General features: G+C 33.8%; 1 protein-coding gene across 25 annotated transcripts in view; it reads right to left on the reverse strand.

Annotated features, from left to right (window-relative positions):
* The window catches only part of TRDN (triadin), a 280,670-nt gene that overhangs the window by 13,144 nt on the left and 249,354 nt on the right, over nt 1–18,172 (reverse strand). For 10 of the 25 annotated variants that reach the window (XM_070417613.1, XM_070417602.1, XM_070417618.1 and 7 more), the window contains 10 exons: nt 18,031–18,057; nt 17,416–17,445; nt 14,380–14,409; nt 12,644–12,691; nt 10,619–10,666; nt 9,410–9,427; nt 7,365–7,409; nt 5,436–5,456; nt 2,482–2,508; nt 126–149 (listed from right to left, as the gene is read on the reverse strand). In XM_070417613.1, the coding sequence (XP_070273714.1) occupies nt 126–149; nt 2,482–2,508; nt 5,436–5,456; nt 7,365–7,409; nt 9,410–9,427; nt 10,619–10,666; nt 12,644–12,691; nt 14,380–14,409; nt 17,416–17,445; nt 18,031–18,057 (318 nt within the window). Of the gene's footprint in view, nt 1–125; nt 150–2,481; nt 2,509–5,435; nt 5,457–7,364; nt 7,410–9,409; nt 9,432–10,618; nt 10,667–12,643; nt 12,692–14,379; nt 14,410–17,415; nt 17,446–18,030; nt 18,058–18,172 lie in introns of those variants that run through there. The other 15 variants (XM_070417612.1, XM_070417609.1, XM_070417610.1 and 12 more) reach the window with 9 other exon arrangements.

Genomic DNA, 18,172 nt, shown 5'->3' on the forward strand with positions numbered 1-18,172 from the left:
AGAGGTTTCAATATAAAATGACTCAAATTTGAAAAACATTAAGCATATAAATATGTTATGAATTTCAGGTTGAAATTCATACTGTGTACCAAAGAGAATTTTTCATCAATAGAAGCGGTACTTACTTGGTACTCTTGCAGGTTTTTCTGCTAAAAAAAACCAAAATGGAAACAAGTTCTGTTTAACTCAGATAAAATGCAAAGAAATTATATATATCAATGAACTATATGAAAGTTTCTAATATCTTTTTACTTTCTCCTTATTGTTAATGAAGAAATATAACTCTATTGCCTGAGAAAATGGATCTGTGAATCTCTTAATTGCTTTTATGTGAGATATTAAAAAAAGCTATTAATCATTGTAGGTGTCACAACATGTTTATGCTTTTTAAACACTCCTCTAAAATCAACAGGATCTTTTTTAAATTAAGTGTTTTGGCTCAACTATAATTATACCTGATTTGGGAAAATTACTTTGGATGATATAATTAATCTAAATATTTGCTTTTAGGTTTCCAAATTTCATAAAAATATATCATTGAAAATTATTTTCCTTTCAAAGGTGAATAAAGACAAATAACTACCAATTGGACTATAAAATCAAATCTTAAAAACAATATGCAAAACCAGTTTAATTTTTCATAACTATCTACTTATTAGTTTTAATGAGAGATAATTCTTCAAAGTAATATGGTTTTCCATTAAACTGTATGTATGTAGGACAGAGATATAAAGTGAGATGATTGTCTCAAAATACTATAGCAGACATTCCAACTACTTGAAAAAGAAGAGATTGGTAACACCTGCATCCTACCAACATTAGTCTAATTTAGAAGAGTAGGCTTAGAAATGTTAATTTTTAAAGGAATCTGCATTATAGAATTTACTTTGAGACTTATAGAGTTTCTTTTTTTAAAAAAATATTTTTATTGATTTCAGAGAGGAAGGGAGAGGGCATGAGAGGTAGAAACATCAATGATGAGAGAGAATCATTGATCAGCTGCCTCCTGCATGCCCCCAAATGGGGATCCAGCTGCAATCTGGGCATGTGCCCTGACTAAGAATTGAATCTTGACCTCCTGGCTCACCCACTGAACCACCCTGGCTGGGCAAGCCTTGTAAAGTTTCTAATATAGACTTAATTCTGAAGTTTCTAAGAATTACAAATTTATAAAAATTAAGTGAATGCCAAGAGAAAGTGTTTTTAAAAACATTTCACTTGGGATCCTATGTTTTAAGTGCTATTACAGCAACACACCTCATATATAAATAGGAAAATAAATAAAATAATGCAGGAAAATACTTCTGTAAGGCTAACATGTTATTATTATTTTCCTTAAAAATACTAGGTTTGGCTAAAAAGAAGGGAACTTGGAAAGGAATCAAACATTTTTGAGATATAAAAACTATCTGTTGAATGAAGGAATGAATAGAAAAGTGGCAATACTCTCAACTAGTAGGGCTTGTGCTTTCTTATGTAACAGTTCTTTTCTACCGTGTGTATTCATAATATAAAGATCTTAAAAATGATGCACTCAAAGAATGAAATCAGAAAGGAGTATCCTCGAATCATAGCTTTAATAGACCACCTCCTTGGGAACAATGTGACATCCGTTTTATCTTTAGGCTGCTCTGATTGGTACAAAGCCTCCCCTTTTATTGTCACAGTGTAATAGGAGAATAAAATATGATTGAGTAGGCTTAACTGTTAAGTCTCTGGCATCATACTGACTTAGAACCAATTCCTGAATCTACCATGTAAACACCCTGAGATATCAGACTTCTTTTCATCACACTTGCATCACCTTTAACCTGGGCACGATAATTGGTCCCGTACTAAGGTTTAAATGAAGTGATAATAGAAAAGAATATGGCTATGTGTTTTTTTTTTAAGTAATTGGTTTCTTCTCATTCTTCTTGCTGATTATCTTAAAAGATATTCACATTTTGGGAAAAGTTCCAATATGCAAATTGTGCTCCTATATCTTTCTACAAATGTGTTTTGCTCTCTTGTTCTAAATTTTACCCCATAATATTACTGATAGCTATATGTCTAAATTATTAATAATTTTATGTCTAAGTTATAGGTCTAGAAATGTGCTGCCATTTCAGGTACACATTCTACAACACCAGGAACAGAGAACCAGTGGAAAATAAGACACCACCTGCCACCCCATCCCAACACACACTGGAGATCCATGTTTTACTATGAATGAGAATACTTGTTCAGACAGGAGTGAGATGGAAACCGGTACTTAAAGAGTGGCAACCAGGTATGTAATGGAAATGTTACATATGTTATTTCATTTAATACTTAAAACAAGCCTTTGGGGAAGGCATTATGCCTATTCTATAGATGAGGAAACTGGGAATCTGAGCAGTTAAGGAATTTTTCCGAATGTTACACAGTTAGATAGAGACTCAAATTTGCATACTGTTTCCACAGATCTGTGTTACCTCCCATGGATTAGTAAATATTTACCTGCTTCTCTGACTTCTGATGTTTCCTCTTTAGAAAAGAAAAATACAACAGGGAAAAAGGGAAGAAAAAGAAAGGAAAGAATAGTTTTTTTTTTAAAATTTAAGTACCTATTGAGCATCAACTGCAGATATTGCTGACTGAATTCTAATAGTAATGGCAATAGAGGCATATACTCAAAATGGCAAAGAAACACACTGATAACTAATATTTCTAGGAACTGTAACTAGAAATCTATGTTGGAAATAGAACCATTTTATGAACAATCTTAAAGAGTCTCTTCACATATGGTAGAATTAATCTATAATAATAAAAGCGTAATATGCAAATCAACTGAATGACTGAACAGCAGAACGACCATCTAGATGACCTTCCAGATGACCACGCTATGACACGCACTGGCACCAGGCCAGCCAAGGCGGGTGTGATGTGATTGGTCAGGGGGCCCTGCCATCACCCCATGCTCACCCCAAAGAGGGAGGCCCAGGCCAGCCAAGCAATCACACCGCATGCCTGTCGCCTGCAGAGGGAGGCAACTGGTGGTGGGGAAGGGCGGGGGGGCAGTGCTGCACAGATGGCAAGCAGTGGCAGTGGCAGGACCAGCTGCTGGCAGCCAGGGGAAGGAAAGCCCCGATAGGCCCTGATCGCCGGCCTGGCCTCGGGACCCTACCCAAGGGGTTTGGGATTGCGAGAGGGCGCATGCCAGGTTGAAGGATACCCCGACCCTGTGCACAAATTTTGTGCACCAGGCCTCTAGTTTATTATAAGTCCTTTGGTTTAAATGACTTAATTATAAATAATTACAAATTATAAATCTCCATTACATAAACTTTTAACTTGATTTTCATATATCCATGCCTGTATACGTTCATTGAATATATTTATAAAGCAACTTCATGTATAATATTTACAAAGTGCAATGGGTGGGATTGTGGGATGAGATTGGAAAATATCACAGAAATAAACTCAACTTATGGTGACTACAATTGGAGGAGTGAAACAGAATATAAAATGTTAGTTTTCCTTATCTTATGAAAATGCAGAATCAGTCTTTCATTTTGTTTCTTATGCAAATTTATAGACTAATATTTAAAAAGTATTATGTCAGGTTTTTCAAAATATTTTTCCTCACAAATCAGCTGAAGTGATAACACTTTCTGTAAACCGGATACATTTATTATCAATCTTTTTTGAAGCTATTTTCAAAATTCAAGAAGAAATTATTAAAATGTTTTATAATAACGAAGATAGAAAATAAAGTTTCATAAATAAAACAGTATTTTCAAATGATTATATTTCATATTAGCATTCTAGTTTTGACTGTCAACCTTTATTCATTATTATACTCTTCACATTAGTAGCAATAATACAAACTAAGTAGACTAGAGATTTTCTCCAACTCAAAGGCAACATTTAATGTTTTATGTTGGCATAGAATCTATTCAGAAGAAAATTGTAGCTGTATTTGTAAGAATATTTCATAACATTCAGGTTATTACTAGTCCTTGTCATTTAGAAATTTTAGATACAACTTTGAGATACAATCTTGATTGAAATGCACATATTTTTACCCCAGGGTAAAGTCTGGGTCACAATTTCACAGTATTAAATAAATATTTCATTTTTATAAGATTGCATGACATTCATACATTTTAAAGATTTCATAAATTGTTGCATTTTTATTACTGTTTGAAACCAAAATAAAAACAGTAATTCTGAAATATTAAAAACAACTCACCTTTCAGTTTTGAAAAAAATAAGAAAATACAAGCTAATGTGTTAAAATTAAATAACTGAGGACAGATAATGAGTTCTGAATTTTTCTTAAGCCAGTGGTGACTAGGAGAGGGAACTCCAAGCTGTGTTTCCTCAATACATCCTAACAAGCAACTGAAAGTATATAAAAAAGAGATGGAACCACTTTTTTTTTCTGAACAGGTATTAGTTATCACGGTAAATGTCTTAATTTCACAGGTATTGTTATAGGCACCTCTCACCGACACCAGCCCCCTGAGCCAATGGGAGAGGGCTATTCCCAACCTCAATCCTCGTTTTCTCATATAAATGAATTTATAGGAGACACCTTGCCTGTGTTGTGAAAAGCTAATTTATTAAAGCAATGAAAGCATGCATCTTTATTGGAAAAAAGCAAAGCAAAGCAAGCACAGACGGGCTCTCAGCTCATCTGAAGAGCAGGTTGGGTGGGGGTCTGAGGCGTTATACACCCTCCTGTTTAAAGGCTTCAAAATTCCTCTGCTGACTATTTGGGTACAGATTCATTCTCAAGGTCCCTTTTTGTTTACTTTGTTGTGTACTTCCCAGAATTCATGAGAGGCACTTGACCACTTCATCTTGCCCAGCCCTGAGACTGCGGCTTCTCTGCTTAGGGAGTAAACCGGCCCTATTTTTTCTTTTCCCTTCCCCCCTTCCCTTCCTGCATTCTCTCATTAGGGAGGTTTTTAACTATTGGCTCAGGTGTGGTGCCTGGGGAAGATAATGGTTTGTTAGTTACAAGCTGGCTGCAGATTGCCCACACTGTTTGGCCTTGTTTTAACTTCCCTGTCTCAGTGTCCCTGTTTCTCCGGCCTGGAATCCTGTAACAGTTTTAACTGGCTCCAGCTGTCACATCCATATTTCCTCCTTCCTTTCACCCCTGACCCTACATGCCTAACCCTGTTTCTAACTCCTCTCAGTATGAAAACAAAAAAATCTTTGTTTTTAGGCATTCTTTATATATCCTGGTATGGTATAATACATCTAATAAGTGCTCACTAAATACATGTTCAAGGGTTAATAAATACAATACATACAATATTATTTCTCAATCAAAATCATTTCTATTGTTAATGTCATAATGGCTATAGCCATTATGTACTTTTTGACTGCATGCACAACTCAAATAAATTACACATTCAAAATAATAGCAAGTTCTTAAAATTCTAAAATGGTACACTTACTTAAAGTTGGTTTTGGTTTGTCTAAAAAGTAAAAAGAAAAGAAAATTAGTGATAATTTTCTACCTGTAGAAAAAATATCAGCCATTTTTGTTTCCTATTTCTGTTTGTTCAAGTTAAAATAGGCAAAGGCTAAACTTATAATTAAAGTGAGCAATAAGTAATGCATTTTGAATAATTTGTAAGTCATATTCCCAATGAATTCCCCAAACAAGAAGTTGTAAAGCTTCAAAATATAGACTCTTCATGGTATCTTCTTTTTTTTCTTTTAAGTATATTTTTATTGATTTCAGAGAGGAAGAGAGAGGGAGAGGGAGAGATAGAAACATCAATGATGAGGGAGAATCATTGATCGGCTTCCTCCTGCATGCCCCCCATGGGGGATCGAGCCCGCAACCTGGGACTGGAATCGAACCCAGGACCCTCCAGTCTGCAGGCCAATGCTCTATCCACTGAGCCAAACCAGCTAGGGTCATGGTCTCTTCTTTATTCTTGTAAAACCTCATCTTTGGTTTGATACAAGATGAATGCTCATGGAAATCTGAATTCCTGTTTCAGAAAGGCATAAATTGCAGCTTTTATCACTGCCTTTACAGAATACATATTAATTAATATAAACTATTTAAACTCTCCCAATCTAGTTTTTAAATGAAGATGCTGACTTTTAAAATTGTAGGAAGAATAAATAAGAGGTAGGTGAAAAGTGCAAAGCTTGACCTCTTTCTCCAATATTGCTTGTCTTCTGAAGTTATTAATCAAAAGCTTTAAATATTCAGTCTTATATCTCAAGATCTATTTATTCATTAAAAAGTAGCTAACATTTGTTCATGATTGTGAAGAACGGGAAGCATTTAAAATTAGGTCAACTAATTCATTAACAGTAGGCAACACAAATTGATACAACTTTTTTAGAGAGCAATGAAAAAATCTATATAAATTACATTGAATATACCACTTTCCTAAAAAAAAATGTTACTTTGTGAAATTTTACCCCAAAGATAAATTCACAAAACTAGACAAGTAGATGTATTTATTACTGTAAATCATTAAAGAAAGCTTGTTAGACTACTCAATGATATGTCAATCAGAGACTAGTTAAGTAAAGTGTGTACAGCTATACATATAAGATAATATTAATGAGATGAATTTTTATCTACTGATATAAAAATATCTTCAAAATACACCCATGAATAGAAAAATCTCAGAAAAAGATAATTTATACTATGCTGTGATTTGTATAAAAAGTGGGAATATGTATTATTTGTAGTTATATATGTGTATGTATATATTGCTAGACGGATACATTAAGAAAAAACAGTGATTACCTATTGGACATTACTAGATATTTTGGGAATGGAAACTGGTATAATAGGGAAAAAAAGAAGAGGGAGGGATATTTTCTCAGTCTCCTATTTTCCTTAGTTTTTTAAAACATGCCAAATATTATATATTTTAAAAAATGATGAATATTCTTAAAATAATCAAGCTATTAAAGAATGGTATGATTTATATTTAAAGAAAATATGTCTTGTTGAAATTCATTACTACTTTTCAGTGAAGTATGTACAATTTTATAGGATATTTTATAATACTATAGTGAATCAATGTCATCAATATGATAAATTATATTAATATTGACAACAGTCAAGTAATATTGAAAGGGTCTTGTGAATACGAAAGAAAATACTATTTTTTTAGTAGTGCTGTATTATAATAGCATGTTTTCCAATCCATATATATTAGTTATAATATTCAGCAAAATGTTTGTCAACAATACCGCAGCCCCATGTCAGATAAACTAGATTTTACCACAAAACGAGAAGACTAAGCACTCCCAGAAAATAAAATAAAAAGCATTTTATGCTTTGCTTTCATTTTCAAATTTAATAAAAGCAATGAATTAATACAATGTAAACCAAAAGACAAAATCACCCGTTTTTATATGTGGAGATTCTTTTTCTTGATGTTCAGCTTTTTCTAGAGAGAGAGAAATCAAAATTGGTGATCAGTGGATTGTTTGTGTAGCAAGCTTTTCTTATTTATATATTTGCAGGCTATCATTGACATGGGAAGCATGCCCCCAAAGTCATTTGCATGTAACTTGGAACACAGAAAGCATATTGCCATAGAAACACATTAAAAACAAGGTCAGGTTCATTCTCAGGGCATCCTGTAAGACAGTTGCAAAGATACTAGCCCTCTTGGGGCCAGGTGGTATAAAAAGAAGAAGATAGAATATGGCAAAGAGAGGAACAAGAAGAGGATTTTCTTTCTTTGCTGAAGTTTGAGTCATTCCTTGGGAATATTTTAAAGTAGATGGCATTTGCTCTTGGCATATTACAAGCTCCCTTTTTACCTCTCTGACTCCTTCTAGTTCCCTCCTCACTGGGTCAGAAGCAATTTGGTGCTGGACATATTTTCTTGTAGGAAGTTAACCTAGACCTGCCCTATTCCAGAAAGTACCACATTTTTATTTGTATTTTCCTGGACTACACACACTTTCTTTACAGGTCTAGTTAGAATTCTCACAGATAAATGTGAGCTAAGTCGAGGACATGACAAACTGAATCAAAATGTGTAACTGATATCCCTCTTCGTCCTCTGAAAACTATTTGAATAAAAGAAAAAAAGAGGTTTCTCTTACATCAAAAGTAGAATTCCAAATGAAGCCATGTAGGGTAGGATATTTCAAATAAAATTGAAAATATTCAAAAATAGAGACCATTGCCAAACATTAATTTTTTTTAATTCTTTCTTTCTAATCACCTCCAGGGCTAGTCTTCATGAGATATTATTGATATTTTCCCATTCTTTGCTTATCTCACTCCTGAGTTGGGAGACTCTCTAAAAGTACTGCTATTTATCCCCGACATGGTTTCACCAACAGTGAAGGAGGTGGGGAGATGTGGGATCCACACTGTCATAAGACTAAATTGGATATATGTAAATTAGGGATTGACAGAATTCAAGAATGAACTTCAATGAACTTAGTTTGCATAAATATTAATATTAAATAAGCATGCAAAATAAAAAGAAAATTAAGACGTTAATATTCAAGACTGTCAAACTAATAACAACACAATAGCATAATAAGTTATAGTAATAATACTATAAAATGTTCTTTCAAAATGTAAGCGATTCTAGGATGGGGATATTTAGCCTCTATGTTTGTAGCGTATCTCCTAAACAATTTATACAGCCTCCTAACGGCCTCACCAAATTCATCTTTGGACCTGGTTGATTCATTTCCATATCGGAGCTAGATAATATTTGACCAAGTTATGCCTTCATCTAAGCTTCTGTTTCACAAATATATATAATTTAAGAAACATCATCACAATTTGATACAATCTTGGACTTATTTATGATTTTTGTAACAATGGGCAAATGTTCACGCCTTTCTGAGTCCAATAGTCAGCTTTTAAACTCCTACAACTATATTAAGCTCTGTATCACTCCTGAACAATAAAATTACTGATCACTGAAGTCCACACTCATGAGAAAATTCCATGATTTTAATAAATCACAAAATGTTTATAATCTTATGAATTTCTAAATACCAATGAATACCTATGATATAATTAATGCTTCTTAAAACAAACAAATTAAAACTGTATGTGGTTCATAATACTAACAATTATATAGCATATCCTATTTTTTATTATGTATTATGTATGTTTGAAAGGTTCTCATCTATCCTAACTTCCTAATGTTATTTTATAGCTGATATGGACTCACTATTTTATTATTAATATCAATACAATTTCCAGATATTTCTTCTGAATAATATAGTTAACTATTAATTAGTAGTGAAATAGAAGGATGTTAAATCAAAGCCATAACAATAACATTAATTTGTCACCTTATGTGGGTGTTTTAGTCTGAGGCAACACTAAAAATATTTTTTTAAAAAGCACATGGTTAAACTTGAAATGATCAAGCAATAATTTTCAGGTTTTATACTTTTCATCTCTTACTTGCTGATTTAGGCTTGACTGTGGAGAATGGAGAAAAATAAATGCCATATTGATGAGTATAAACCATGGAAAAATAATTCCTTAGCATTATACTTTCTTAGTTTTTAGATTTTCTTCTTAAACTTAATCTATTCTCTCTGCTAATAAAAAACAAAGACACACAAAATGTATGTAAAATTTAAAACAATCCATGCATTTGGAACAAATACATTGGGCTACTTTCTTTTTAATCCCCAAATACCATATAACTAAATAAGATACTCATGAGGCAACAGTAACACCTTAGGGTGAATATTAGGGGCACATTAACTGAAATTATGAGCTTAGGCAATGATTTGAATAGAGTACATTGTCATAAGAGGAATGTGAAGTGGCCTTATGCATTTTTTTCTCATGTGGTAATAGCTTGTAATTTCTCTTAATAGTTTTTTCTTGAGTTCTCTTATATTTTCTCTGAGAGACTGTATTTAAAACTTTATTATCATGATTATCTCAGTTAAAAGAAATTACTTCACAGACTTTTTCCTTTGGAATTATTTTTAATAAGAGATGGGACTCTATTGATGACCAAGGTGTGGGGGATTTCTGTTTTGGAATCAAATGGAGGAGATTCCGTGTGCCAAGTTGTCAGTAGGACTGAAGACACAGTTTTGTTCATCCTTACAGAAAATACTTCTAGAACTGCAAGAGTGTGTGCACTTTATTTTTCTCACATGAAATATAAAAGGATGGACCGTCTTTCCTTTAATATTACATATTCTGCTTATCATTGTTTAGGACAGATTTTAAAAGTTATACAACCATGTAGCTCTCTGTGGAGTTCTCATGAGAGGAACTTATTCTATATAGTGCATAAATAACAGAGAATTTAAGTTTTTTGTGTCTTTATATTTTGAGAAAATGTAGTTTCAAGATAAGATTAAACACTAATACATGATAATCAATGCATGACATGGACTTCTTCAAGAATTATATGGAAACTTAGGTCAATCACATCAAAAAAAATAAAATTATATTACTCCAGTTTTCCAGTGTTAATTTTTATTGACTATAACTTTAGTTATTTACAAGAATTCAGAATCTTAGAATTTATGGCACTGAAAACATACAAACTTCAGTGAAGATGTATGTGTGTGTGTGTGTGTGTGTGTGTATATACTCATATAACAAAAAACTGATACAGAAGAAAAATATAAAATATCTATTTACCTGTTTTTTCTATTGTGGTGGCTTTTACCTGCTTGACACCTTTTTCTTCTGTGATGGGAAAAATTTGAAATGTGTCAGTACAAATAATGACATACTTCAACCTTGATATTTTGTATTCTCTTTGAAATAACACCAATACTGAGAAAAAACATAGCTGTTTCCTTAACAAAATAGAAAGTGATGTCTTTTATTTAAGTTGGATGAAAGCACAAAGAAAGCTTGTCCATCTGCTGACGTCCTTTGCATTTATTTTGCCATAAGAGTTTTCCTACTTAAATCATCCCTCAACCTGCCCACACACTCCTTATTCCTTGTCTTTACTGTACTTCACTGTGTTTGTCTACAGAAAAGTGTTGTTTTATAAAACATGTATCCCCTTTTCATTATTGAATTGGAATAGGAAGAAGCAATTTTTTATCTTGTCAGGCAAGAGGCCTCCCTAGGAATCCAGGATTAGCTTGGGAACTCAAGTTTTTTTATGGTATAAAGCTGGGACCGGCCGAAGCCGGTTTGGCTCAGTGGATAGAGCGTCGGCCTGCGGACTGAGGGGTCCCGGGTTCGATTCCGGTCAAGGGCATGTACCTGGGTTGCGGGCACATCCCCAGTGGGAGGTGTGCAGGAGGCAGCTGGTCGATGTTTCTCTCTCATCGATGTTTCTAGCTCTCTATCTCTCTCCCTTCCTCTCTGTGAAAAATCAATAAAATATATTTAAAAAAAAAAAAAAAAAAGCTGGGACCGGACAAAAGTGATATATTTATAGGATGTCTTCTGTTCTCTCTGTTTTTATCAACTTAGTTAAATATTTGGGTCAAAGTAGAGTGATCATTACAATGATCTTATATAAAATTAAACTTTTCAAGTATTTAACATCGGGGTCAATCAGCTGGTTAAATATCCAAAGAGGGAAGCTTTATAGGGAAACAGAATTGAAAGAGTCTCGTTGTTGTTACTGAAATAAAAGAGGGTTGAGTTAGAGGATAATGCATTTGCTCATTCAAAGCCTAAAATCTCCCATTCTCTCTGTAATAACACCTCAAAATGACTGACATCAGAAACAGCGAAGAAAATAACAGATTTTCATTATTCTTTAAAAATTGTTTCTCTTGTTTTGCTCATGTTGATATACACAACTATTCTCTCCTTCCCACACTCCAGCCCTGCTTTCTTTATTCCTATGTTGTTGATGTCTCATATTTTCAAAAATCATAGGTAAATAAAAGCATTCTAACTCATACCCATTGTAAATAGATTCTTTAAAGTAAAATTTGAAAAATGTAAGTAAAAGGTTTCCCAAGATACGTTTAGAGAAAGCATGCTTTTAACTTTTAAAAGTTTCTGGAAAAATCATATTCATAACATTTGGTAAATATTTTAGCAAGGAATGAAGTAAAAAAATTCTACAGAATAACAAGCTTAGGGCTGCCTCAAGATAAAATCATTACTTACTTAGCTTAAATTAAAACAAAGTTTCTCTTCTTAAGCAAGAACTAATTAATAAACTCATCTTGGTAACTTCTATATTTATCTTTCTGAGCAGAACACTTTGACTCTACTTTGTCCAAAATGTGAGACCAGGAATAAAAAAGAAAGGAAAGGAGACAAAGATGGAGTAAGGAAGAAAGGAGATAAGGAAGTAGGGAGAAATGTCAATTTCCTTTTCTTATTTTGGAGTCTGAGATGATCACGTTTGAAAAAGCCAATCTGAATTGCAAACATTTCCTAAAGATGCCTTGCCCCAAACAGAAGAAGATAATATAATATCTAAAGCCCATTCACCTGAGTGCTGGCTATGGTGTCTTGGTGCTTAGCTAATTCTCTGATGAGAAGGAAGATTAGCTGTGTCATTACTTGGGACTGGTCAAATATTCAGTACAAAACACATTGTGATGATGACTAAAATTGAATGTTCCAGAATCTGGATGGCCTGAAACATGGATCCTATCTAATCACTTTAGATTGACTCTAAGCTCTTCATCCTGCTAGAACGAAAACAATTCGATACTGCAAATACCACCTGCAAAATACCTGGTTTACCATGAGAAACAGTCTTTTCTGGTTTCACTATGTCTTGTTCTAAAAATAATTAAAAGAAAATATTTTTAGGTGTTTAGCTTTATAAACCAACATACAGTGATTTTCCTCTGTGACTTCAACAACTGTGCCCATGGAGAAAAACTCTTCCTGAATGTTCATGTCATTCTAGTTTACATGAAAACCTTAAAGGTTTTAGCTTTAAAAAAACCATATACCAAGAATTATTATTTATACTTAAGCATCCATAATACCCAAAGATCAGGCCGTAATAAAGCATCAATACTAAAACAGAGAGCTTAGGCAATGGTTGGAATAAAGTACAATGGTCAAGTGAAGTAATGTGAAAATATATATTATTAAACATGTTTTAAAAATGTCTTATAAAAGATTCTATAGGGGTATTATAGATAAAATTCATATATACACTGTGCATTTAAGCTTTTTCAGATGAAGCTAAAAAACTTTTATTTACAAAAATAAATAATATTAAATACAATCACTGCAAAACTATATTATTTAACAATAATAAATAAAAATTTTAAATGGTATTAGGCCTAACTAGAAGTTTCAAATGGCTTTAGGCTTCTGGTTTTAAAAAAGGGAGGGAGGGAGAATATGCAAAGTATTTCTATCTGGTAATACATATTCATCTGCATAACAAATATAGTCATAAAAATAAATCAGAAAACAATAGCTAGGCATCTATGAGCCTTGTTACATTGAATATATGTTGTTTATAAGAGCAACTAGATTCAAGCTTATAATAAGTTGCTAAGTAAGAACTGGTAAGAATTAAATGGGTAATAATAGTATTGTGTACGAGAGAGAGAGAGAGAGAGAGAGAGAGAGAGAGAGAGACTTGGATTCTTGAATTTGTTGATATTAAAGAATCCTGCTGTGTAATTTTTTTATAATGAAGAAATCACTTTCATAGAGCCTGAGGGTTTTTGTAACTTGCCTCAGGTAAATAGCTAGTTGGTACCATAGCATGACAGAACACTAAATAGCAATGTAAACTTGGAAAGGTCACCCTGATTTTAGGTCAATGTTACTTCTAATAAAATGATTGTTAGTCTGAGACAATCTCTTACTGCAAGCACCCAGGATTTTGAGTTAATCAGGCATGGGCAGAATCCTAACTCCAACATTTATTAACTTGAAAATCTGGTAAGAATAACCATTTCTGAACTTGGCCTATTGAATTGTTTCCACAGATAATAAATACGAGCAGTGATTGTCATGTTTCATGTCTCTCACAGTTATATGATGAATAGAAAAATTCTATGCTATTCCTTGACTTGTAGGAGGTATTTAATAATAATAACATATGTAATAATAATATATATAATAATAATAATTCTTGTGCTCTTTCCTTTTAAATCTCAGTAGTCTACAATTTTGTAATTTATGACTCTGGTGTGTTATCAGAAAAAGCCGACAAATTAAATATTATCATACTTAGTTTTGAAGAACCAAAAAAAAAAAAAAAACCTACTAAAAACTGGAGTCTTTGCTGAAACCCATTTAAAGCCATATTTTTTATAATTTTGTCAATGGTATATTCCCATTCTCAACTAATCCAGTGCTTTAAACCATATTGATCAATGGAGCAGAAAAAATGAGGATCGGGGAGACTGTGTAAATCTCCACTGGTGGGTGATAAGCCTCTTTTAGTTCTAAAATGAAGCCATAGCAACTCTATCAATTAAACAATAAAAAAATGTTACCTGGTTTTGTTTCCTTTTTCACTTGTGGCTCTGAAGGAAAAACAAAATGCAGAAATTAAAAAATTTGAAAAAACAAACTAGAGACCAAATTCATTTTTGGAAAATTATTTCGTGTACCATAATTGAAAAAGCAAAATTGCTCTAAAAATTATTCCAGTTTCATGATAGTTTCTCAATGCTGGACTAGTAAACACACAGAAGTTAGAACCTTGCCATATACTAAGTTGTTGCTACTGCTTATAGATTTTAACGTGAATTTTGTTTTCTCAAGATGATTGTTGTAAAGAATAGTTCCAATGTCAGCGTAAGATAAATGATTAGAGAGTTGGAAGAGTCTTTTTGAAATAGATATAATTGGGTACTTATGTGATTTAGAAGTTTACACAAATAGTGTTATGGCTTGAATTGTGTCCTATCAAAAGATATGTTGAGGTTCTAGCCCTAGCGCCCCAGAACACGACCTTATGTGGAAATAGGATTGTTGCCGATGTGATTAATTTAGGTAAGACAAAGTCATGCTGGAGAAGGATGGACCCTTAATCCAATCTGGCTGATGTCCTTAAGAAGAAAAAACAAAAGAGCAACAGGATAGAAACACACAGGAAGGAGATGTCTAAGTGCTGAGGGAGGCAGAGCTTGCATGATGCTTCTACAAGCCAGGGAACAGCAAGGATATCTGGCAAAGATTCTCCTCTATAAGCCTCAAAAGAACTGTGGCTCTGCTGACATTTTAATGTTGGACTTGTGGCCTCTAGAACTATGAGAGAATACACTTTCAGTGTTTTAACCTACGCAGTTTGTGGTGCCTTATTCCAGCCTTCCAAAGAAACATCATTTTAGTACCGAGAGGTGAGGTCACAAATACCTGTAAATACAGAAGTAGCTTTGGAGTTGGGTAATGGGTTGAGGCTGAAAAATTTTTGAGGCACTTGATATAAAAAGCCAGATATATTGACATTAAAGTCTATTCTGCGGAGGACTCAGAAGGAGTTGGGGGAAGGGGGCTATAGAGCAAGCTTCCATTGCTTTGAGAATACATATGTCATCATGAACAGAACATTGTTAGAAATAAGAATGTTGAATGTACTTCTGCTGAGATCTCAGAAGGAAATGAGGAACATGTTAGTGAATACTGGAGGAAGGGTGATGTTGGTTACAAAAAACTTGCCTGAACGGATATTTAGTTGAGGAAGGTTCCAAGCAAAGTGTGAAACAGTAAGCCTGATTTCTCCTCGCTGCTCAGAATAAAATGTGAAAGGGAAGATAAGTTGAGGAAGGAACTGTTAAGCAAAAAGCACTAGCATTTGAAGATCTGGAAAATTTCCAGCCTAGCTGAATAGCGTGCATGGGGGACAGGGCCGGGTGTGGATGGACAACATTTTGCTGAAATGGATAAAGAATAATGTGTGACTCATGGATCCAATCCACCATCTCAGCAGAAGGCAGCGATAGTGACGTGGTGATCCAGGAAAGATCTATGGACAGCCTTCCTGTCCAATGGCTTGGACCCCCCATTAACTGAAAGCAAGACTGGTCATGTTTGCGAGAATATTACACAAGCAAAGGCAACATAGCATGGATACAAAGGGACAGAAATGGGGTGGAATAAAGGGTTAACAACTTGAAGGGCAGAACAATGTATTCAAACCTGGGCTGATGGGACCCCCTCATGTAGAGAGGGCAGGCCTGCCACTTAGATGGTGCAAGAGGGCAGAGCGACACCCTACCTGGCCCAAAGGATACAGCAGCGAGCCAAAGAGGATTTTCTCAGGCTTTGAAATCTAATGGAATTTTTCCTGCTACGTTTTGAATTTACTTGGAACCCGTGACTCCTTTTTTTTCCTTTCCAATTTCTCCCTTTAGAAATGGAAATGTCTATCCTATTCCTGTCCCACTGTTTTATTTTGGAGGCAGTAATTTGTTTTCTGGTTTTATAGGTTCACATACGGAGAGGAATTGTCTGCAGGAAGAATCATACCCCGAGTTTCACGCATAACTGATTTACATAATGAGATTCAGGACTTTGAGTTGATGAAATTTTGGACTTAGAGTTGATGCTAAAATGGATGAGACTTAAGGACTGTGGAATGGGATGCAAGCATTTTGCATGTGAAGGGCATACATTTGGGGGAGGGCAGTGAGCAGACTTCCCTGCATTGAATTGTGTCTTCCAAAAAACATGCTGGAATCCTAACACCCACTACCTCAGAATGTGACCTAATTTGGAAGTAGGGTCATTGTGAATATAATGAATTAAGAGTTTGTCATATGGGAGTGGGGTGTGACTGGTGTCATCAGAAGAGGAGAAAAAGTACAAAGATAGAGACACAAAGAGAGACAATGTCCAAGTGGTGGCAGAAGCTGAGATGGGAGTGATGCTTCTACAAGCCAAGGAACACCAAGGATTGCTGGCAAACACCAGCAGCCAGAAGATGCAAGGATTGATTCTTCCCTACAGGTGTCAAGAAAAACATAGCCCTGTTGACACCTTGATTTCAGACTTCTAGCTTCCAGAACTATGAGAAAATAAGTTTCTGCTGTTTTAAGCCACCTGGTTTGTGTATTTTATTATAGCAGCCATACAACCCTAATCCAGTTATAAACATGAACCAAAATTTTAACTGTTATGAGGATCTGAATCCCCTTTGTTCATTTAAAATGGTTTCTGCTGCCTGCTACAGCCCTCAGACATGTTTATCTCACTCAGGAGCCCTCAGGAAGAGGAGAGTGAGAGCAGCTGTGTTTCTGATGAAATATTTATGATGCCTATGTCAGCACAGAAAATCAGCAAAAATAGTGGTTGTGTAGGATTGAACCCAATTAGTCAATTGTTTTTTCTGAACCATATACATTTCTCAGGAGTTTTTCTTTTTCCCTCTAGGAACAAGTACTATGTTTGTTATATTTTAAAAAGTTGGTCAAAGATAAAACTTTGGTATAATATTTACACTAGGACACTACATTTGCAAAAACATGTTATGCTATTCATTATAAACATAGAATGCAAGTATGAATTTATACATAAAATATACATACCTGGCTTCCCTTCTTTTTTTACTTGTGGCTCTGAAAATATAGATGTACAGTAGTAACGATGATTATATAAAATAATATAAAATATTTATTTCCTGTACTCATGCATACAGGGGCGGGCAAAAGTGGGTTTGTAGTTGTTAGTATGGAAAATAATACAAGAATGAATTAAAAATAATGAATAATACAAGAATAAATTTTTGTGTACTCACAACTGTAAACCTACTTTTGTCCACCCTATTTCATTTACATATTATTCAGTTTTTTAGTATGCCATGTTAATTTTCTTTTTCTTATATAGTAGCAAATTGATACAAACACAAATAAAGGTTCTTCATTAGCAATCACATGAGTTTTTTTGAGAAAAAAATATAAACTAAAAATTTTAATGAGGTTAATTAGGGTACTGGTTTGTACCTCCAGTGAATAAATGATGAAGGAAAATTTTAGCATAGCATATTCTCAGAAGAACACTTAGGACAATAGGCACATTTTCTTCACAAAATAATTAAGTTTTGGATTTAAGCAAAATATTCAACAATGGAATCAGAAGATGATTAAAAGCATGCATTTAAGATTTATTTATTTATTTATTATTTAGGCATGCACATAACATACGTGGAGGCTTAGGCTTGACTTCTTTGCCTAGACAAAGTTAAAAAAATATTAAAGACTGAGTCACTCAATTCTTAGTGAATCATCACTGAATATGATGGAACACTATAAATTTGAAAATTAAAATTAAACAAAAATCAAAATT

Source organism: Myotis yumanensis, unplaced genomic scaffold, assembly GCF_028538775.1.
Source record: "Myotis yumanensis isolate MYYU_CA2020_CCGP unplaced genomic scaffold, mMyoYum1.0.hap1 SCAF_6, whole genome shotgun sequence".
Taxonomy (NCBI): Eukaryota; Metazoa; Chordata; class Mammalia; order Chiroptera; family Vespertilionidae; genus Myotis; species Myotis yumanensis.